Source organism: Sceloporus undulatus, chromosome 5, assembly GCF_019175285.1.
Source record: "Sceloporus undulatus isolate JIND9_A2432 ecotype Alabama chromosome 5, SceUnd_v1.1, whole genome shotgun sequence".
NCBI lineage: Eukaryota > Metazoa > Chordata > Lepidosauria > Squamata > Phrynosomatidae > Sceloporus > Sceloporus undulatus.
In genome coordinates, this window is record NC_056526.1 from 129,178,446 (window position 1) to 129,185,535 (window position 7,090).

Below are 7,090 nucleotides of genomic sequence, written 5' to 3' on the forward strand. Positions count from 1 at the left end.
GTTTAAATATCTTTCAACAACATTCTGTTCTTAAGCCTGTTCTGAATAAAAACATCTTTGCCTACTGATGGAAGGAGCCATCCTAGGCTCCCTGGAAAAATGTTCTACAGAGGTATGCAGGTAGTTCCTTAAGATATGTTGGAAGCCTGACTAGATTTCAAGAGCTAGTGGACATTGGCTCAACTACTTGGCTACTCTTTCCCCTTGCCACACACACATAACTTGCCAGGCCCTTTGAATAAGTCAAGAAGGACAAAGATCTAGTACGTATCGTGGCCCTTGGTATCCACTGGGGTTTGTCTCTGTTGTTTTGAACTGATTCTAAACTGGATTGATACTTGAAACCAGGATTTAGAGCAGTGTTTGTTTTCAAATGCTGCAGATTTAACTTTAGAGCAAGTAGATATCTCTCCTGTTGCCACAGGATTAAATAAGACTCTATTATGTATGTACTCTGTTACATATTTGTCTTGAAATGTATCTTACATGAGCTGATCACATAACTCAGTGGAGACATAATCTGGCTAAAATATTCAGGTAAAGTCTTTGTCTGGCATAAACCTGGCCATTTAATGTATGCAATTTGAACTAGGCTCCTGAACATCATTATATTGCACTGCATTCTAATGATCTGCTGTAAAAAGTTTTTTTTGATGAATTGCAATTGGCTGATTTTCCTTTTGCATTACAGAATGGTACCCTGAAGATAATTGACCGGAAAAAACACATATTTAAACTTGCACAGGGAGAATATATAGCACCAGAAAAAATAGAGAATGTCTATGTCAGGAGTGAACCTGTTGCCCAAGTATTTCTCCATGGTGAAAGCTTGCAGGTATGTGTCTGTTTACCTGATATATCTAGAGTGAAATTTTAGAACATGTTTAGAAATAAAAGTCTTGAATATGTTTTAATCTCCAGATGCTAAAGGCTTTATTACCAGGTGCATTAGAGAAACAAACATGCTTGTATCTGGGGCCCTTTGTGCATGGGCCAGGATACTCTGGGGGCAGCCTGGAGTATCCTGCTCCTGGAGCTGCCCAGACCTCCCTCCATTACCTGACCCCCCTTTTCTGCGCTGGGGCAGCTGTCTGCATGAGTGTCGCACTGAGCCACAGAGCATGTCCACACTGGTGCAGACCCCTTGCTTCTGAGGTCAAAACAAAGTGTCCAGTGATGATGACATGGCTGGACACCTCTCAAGAAGAGATCCACAGTGGCAGTGGATGCACTGTGTAGTTCAGCAGTATACCTGTGCAGACATCCACCCTGGAGTGAGAAGGGAGGGCTCTGGATCTTCCCGGGAGATCTGGAGTAAGAGGTAGGTTTTTTAAAACTGGTGTAAGAATATTATACTCCAGTTCTGGAGGTGAATGGCCTGAACATTGTCTGGACTGTTTTCAGGACGCTATCAGAATGGGAATGGGGAGGGCCTTTTGGCCTGTGCTGACAAGCCCTGTGGTACTACTAATGTGTACACTAAGCTACCAGCCAAAGGAAGGTGATACTGCACTAGACATGCACCTTCAGTGTGTTTAGATTGATAGGAAACATTCCTCTATAATGTTCAGTCTTAAACATGAAAGCCTCAGACTCTTAGTACGTTTGTTTGTTTACATATTTATATTTGCCTTTTCAAATTGCAGCAAGATTCAGAACAATCCAGTAATGAACTAAAAACAGCAAAACAAAACCAGCCAAACTATAAATCTATTTATTTATAGTATTTCTGTATTGCCTCCCAGCCCATAAGGGCTCCTGAGACAGTGAATAAATAAAAACCAATTAAAATAATACTGAGATAAAAACATTTTTAAAACACTTTAAAACGCTTTTTTAAAACTCCTAAGGATAGTCCTATAATCCAGTTTTAAAACAGCAATTTCAAATACTGAATGCCATGCGGAACACCACTGTTTTGGTTGCCCATCAGAAGCTTAAAATAGATGGGGCCAGCCTAACTGTCTGAATAAAATCAGCTTGAATAAAAATGTTTTGGGAGGATTAAATTTGGTCTGCTAACTAAAGGGCATGAGAAAAGGGGGTTTCTGTGTGGGTGCCACAGAGAGCTCTGCCCTGTAGTGTGGCAGAGTCTAGATTGCTTCATTACTGTGCTTTTTCTAATGAAAAACATTAGATGATTGATCTACTGGGCAGCTTAACCAAGTTCCCTTGCTTCTTTTTAGGCTTTCTTGATAGCAATTGTAGTTCCAGATCCAGATGTGTTACCCAGCTGGGCTAAGAAAAAAGGACTAGCAGGATCGTATGAAGAACTATGCAAAAACAAAGTAGGTGATCTAATCTAGGATTGTAGGCATCTCTCACTTTCTTTATTCCTCCTTACATGTGTTATTTCATCATATAGGGATAATAGAGAGTGAGGGTAGATTTGCAGGGGGTGGGAAATTCTCTCTCTCTCTCTCTCTCTTCTTTCTGTCAGTGTTTTGAAATCATTCTTCATTGATGCATATACTCTGCATATAATACAATGCTGTATCATGAAAACACTAAAGCCGCATCATGATGAGGACAGCAAATACAATAGACTAGGCAAAATCCTCCAGTTAAAATGCCTAGATAAACAAAAAGGTTTTTAACTGGCACCAAAACAATTCCAGTATTGCTGCCAGTAATTTCTCCATGGGGAGCATATTTCATTGTAAAGGGCACTACAAATGAGAAAGTTATCTCCCTTGTTAATTCTCAGTGTATCTGAGGAACATGGAGAAGAGCCTCATGATGTTCATTTATAGGCCCACTAGTAAAAGGATAGGTATTCCTGGCTCTTCTGGCCTTGCCCTTGGTGCCTGTGGCCAGGAGGTGTGGTTTTGCTCCATGTGTTCCTGTTAAATATGGAGAAAGTTATGTGAGTAGGATTCCAGTATTTGGAGATGAAACTGGTTCTTTCAATACATAAAATTAATACAGTAGGCTTTTGACAAATGGTCTCTAAATTATTCAATAATACCTCCTCTCCTTATTGCTATATTAACACCAAATTCTCGATCTCAATAGGATATAAAAAATTACATTCTGGAAGACATGCTGAAAATCGGAAAAGACTTTGGCTTAAAGTCATTTGAACAGGTAAGAATCTGAAATATTTTTCTGAAACAGAGCTGTTTAGTTTCCATATATGTATCTTTGAATTTTAGAGCTGCTGCATGGTTAATGATTTACTAATCAGTGAGGGCATTATTAGGGTGGATTTTAATCTGTGGGAATAATTTGCAAACACCACATATATTCATGTATAAGTCGGAACATTTTTTGACAAAAAAAATCAGCTCAAAAAACCTGGGTCAGTTTATACATGTGTCACTGCTGGAATGGGAACCAAGTGTGAAGGCAATGACAAGAGGCAGAGTCAAGAAGTGTGTGAGGACATGGTAGCAGCACTCCCACCATATTACCTCTCCCTCCACTCCTTTCCCATCCAGTCCAAGTGGCATTGAGCAGCAACGGAGGAGCCCACATACAGACTGCAGTAAAAGTCTTTGCAGAGAGGGTCAGTGGCCATTTTCAAGAGGGGCATACATAGGCGGGTTACAAACGGCCCTCAAGGGGCCGTTTTCCCGCCGCCGCCATTCGCTGCGTAGGGAAGCCCCAGCGGCCAGACCGCGAGGCTTCCCCGCGCAGCAAAAAAGGAGTACCAAAATGGCGCTCCTTTTCGAAACGCGGAAGTGGCACCGTGAGGGGCAGAGTGCGCCCTCGCGGCGTCACTTCCGCCGCGACACATCTGGATGCATAGCGTCCAAGACGTCAAAATGGCGGCGCCCATGTGGATGGGCGCTGCCATTTACGATGTGCTCTGCGCGTACTGGGAGGAAGGGCTGTGAGGAAGGTAAGAACCTTCCTGACCCTAATACGGCCCTTCCTAACCCTAGTACGCGCTACGCGTGTACTTTATGGCGGTTTGTAACCCGCCTATATAAGCATCATGAGGCTTGGCAGAGAGGCTTATACACTACAGTGTATTCCCCTATTCAAAATGACTGCCACAGTCTCTTTCAGGCTCCCCCATGTTGCTGCTGAACACTGCTTGGGCTTAAAAAGTAGGTAGGGAAGAAGGAGGGCTGTCTGTCTTTCTCCGGTTTGGGCAAGGAAGGACTAATGGTCTGGGAATGCTGCTTCCACACCAACAGGTGCTTTTCACCTCTGCCTCTTGTCACTGCCTTCACACTTGGTCTTTAATAGAGGTATGTTGCTTTCCTTGCTCTTCCCCCTCCCCACTTTTTTTTCAGGCCACATTCTCATTCTTCCTCTATCTGTATTTGTATAGATGTAGACATTTTAAGATCAGCAATGCCATTTGTAGAGCCCCAATTGAAGCCCCTCAAATAAAAAAAAATCCTTTCCATCTCTTTGACTTTTCCTAAGCTATGCACTTATTAAAGGAAAAATGGTTTTATATGTGCCCCTAAGGTTTACCTTTAACTTATCCACGAGTCATAGCAAAATCCTTAATTTTGGTCTCCAAACCTGCCCTTGACTTATACACGAGTATATACAGTGCTTCGGTTCTAAAGTTACTGTAATTGAAATTTAGTTTCAACTTATGGTGATCCCATGAATGAGAGCTTCCCAAGAAAACGAGAGCCCTTCAGGAGGCCCTATTATTAACAGTCCTTCTTAGGTCTTGTAGATTGAGAGCTGTAGGTTCCTATATTGAGTTTATCCACCTATAAAGCAGTCTTCCTCTGTTCCTGCTGCCTTCAACTTTAATGAGCAATATCATCTTTTCTCACTAGTAATGTGGTCTCATTTCATGTACAAAGGCCTCAGTTTTGTCAATGCATGTTTCTGGTGAGAAGTCAGACTTGATTTGCTGTTAGACACATTTATTTGACTTTTTGGTGGTCCATGGTATCTGTAAAAGTCTCCTCTGTCACCACATTTCAAATTAGTTAGGTTTGTTTCCTGTCTGCTTTCTTTACTGTCCAGCCTTCACATCAACACATAGTAACTGAAAATACTGTGGAATGGATGATCCTTACTTTGGTATTCAATGTTGTATCTTTACACTTGAGAATCTTAATTTTCTTCTGATATCTTGATTACAGTCTCCATTTTGATTAGTGACAGAGCCAGACCATGTTTAAGAATTTCAATGTCTTCATCATCCACTTTACAGTTATATAAATAATTTGTGGCCATTATTAGTGTTTATTTAATATTTGACTGTAAGCCTTCTTTTGCACTTGCTTTGTTAACTTTCATCAAATACCGATATTAAAATGTTAGTAAATGCAAATGTATTTTATTTTGCAAGAATCTCTGATAATAAACCATATAGAATAAACTGGTTTTTGCTCTTAAAGTCAGTATTCTTTTATATGTCGAATTATTCCTAAAAGCTTTGCAGAGTGTAACTTAATGTTATTTTTTCCAGATCAAAGGCATTGCTATTCACCCTGAAATGTTTTCCATTGAGAATGGCCTACTAACACCAACATTAAAAGCAAAAAGACCTGAGCTCCGCAAATACTTTCAGTCTCAAATAGAAGAACTCTATGCTAGTATCAAGATGTAACTGAGATTTTTTTAAAAAAAGAAAACTGTTGGAGAGAATAGCACTTGCTATTGACCTTCATATCGATAAACTGATTACAACAAACATAGGGAAGAAAACTGTGCAATCATTAACTTCTACGCAAAGGGGTACTCGACATAGGAAAACTGAAGAAAAATGGAACACTGCCTTACTGTCCACTTGTGTTGCAGATCATTTTTATAGTGACATACAACTTCCTCAATGCGCCTTAACTGTAAATGGTATCTATGTGATTTGTAAATTATTTAAGACTTCTTCAGCCAAAAATGTGATTCTTTCCAAGGCATGTAAAGGGATTATGTGTGTTGCTAGAACATTTATGTTTTTTGTTGTACAGTTGGTGGTGAATTCCCAAAAGATTTGCCATATGGATTTTTTTTTAAGTTTATCAGAACAGGGGGATACTGCTAAAGGAGTATCCCTTACTGGTGTTGAATCTAGAACTTGGGTAGAATTCTGCCTGACTTGTTCTCTGTGGATTACTTGGAAGCTTTATTTTAATATCTGGGTATCAGTGAACCAACTACAGGATGAATTATCAGATATTTTATCTTTAAAATTAGTTGAGCAGTGTCTTATGCCCTTAAGGAATCTAGACGAAGCTACCCAAGCAACCCAAGGCATTGGCTTCATGAGCTCTAGAGAGGATTGGGATGTAGTGGTGGCATGCTGTTGTTAGAGTGCATGTAGATGTTGAGGGAGTTCCAGCATAGATGTTCATAGCCTCCTGTTTTGCCCCAGGTTGCCATAGTAAAGCAGACCTGACTTCTGTCACTTCATTTACGGGCTCTTGCACAAAATCTGCCTCTCATCCACTAAATATAAATCACTGAAAAAAATAGAAGTAAGTACCCTAAACGGAACTGATAAGAGTAGACAGTGAATGTGTAGCAAAGATACACAGGAGGCAGCAAATAGAATGTGGTTTATCATGGGACAGGTTTTGACTGGGAGTGGTGAAGGAGACTTGAGTTACCATGTATATATATGTCTCGGGGGAAGGGAGGGGTGGAATTGAAATACCTTGTAATAACCCATGCTTGAGTTTTCCCCCCATCTAGCAGTAATTCATTTCTGTCAAATATATGTAAACAAGCACAACAGAGTTTGCACTAAAGATTGTGTGATTGTAATGCACTACCCAGCTGCATAATTTCATACCTGTGTATCCTAACTGCACAACAGTATCCAAGCTAATACTCCTGAGTATTAAGTCACTTGTTACATTGGAGTTCAAATGTTTGCTTAGTGTTGGCTATTTCTATATTTTATAAACCAAAATTTCCAAAAACCAATGAAGGAAACCAAAATAAATATTTCTGCTTTTAATCTGAGTACACCCTTTAAAACTGTGCTTAAATTCTTCATATTAATACTATACACTCCTCAGAGAGCGAGCGAGAGAGAGAACCACTGTTTGATAAGCATAACATGGCACATATCATTCAAAGAAACTGAGGCCCGATCTAGACGGGCCTAAAGTGTGCCCTCGTCACGTGCTAGGGGTTGGCCAAGGGCACACCCCCCATATGTGAC

The 7,090-nt window shown here is 40.3% G+C and overlaps 1 protein-coding gene across 3 annotated transcripts in view; it reads left to right on the plus strand.

Moving 5' to 3' along the window:
• The window catches only part of ACSL1 (acyl-CoA synthetase long chain family member 1), a 62,367-nt gene extending 55,479 nt beyond the window's left edge, over positions 1-6,888 (plus strand). For all 3 annotated transcript variants that reach the window (XM_042469112.1, XM_042469111.1, XM_042469110.1), the window contains 4 exons: positions 692-835; positions 2,187-2,288; positions 3,016-3,087; positions 5,393-6,888. In XM_042469112.1, the coding sequence (XP_042325046.1) occupies positions 692-835; positions 2,187-2,288; positions 3,016-3,087; positions 5,393-5,533 (459 nt within the window). In that variant the 3' untranslated portion in view covers positions 5,534-6,888. The remainder of the gene's footprint in view (positions 1-691; positions 836-2,186; positions 2,289-3,015; positions 3,088-5,392) is intronic.
• The last annotated feature ends 202 nt before the right edge of the window (positions 6,889-7,090 follow it).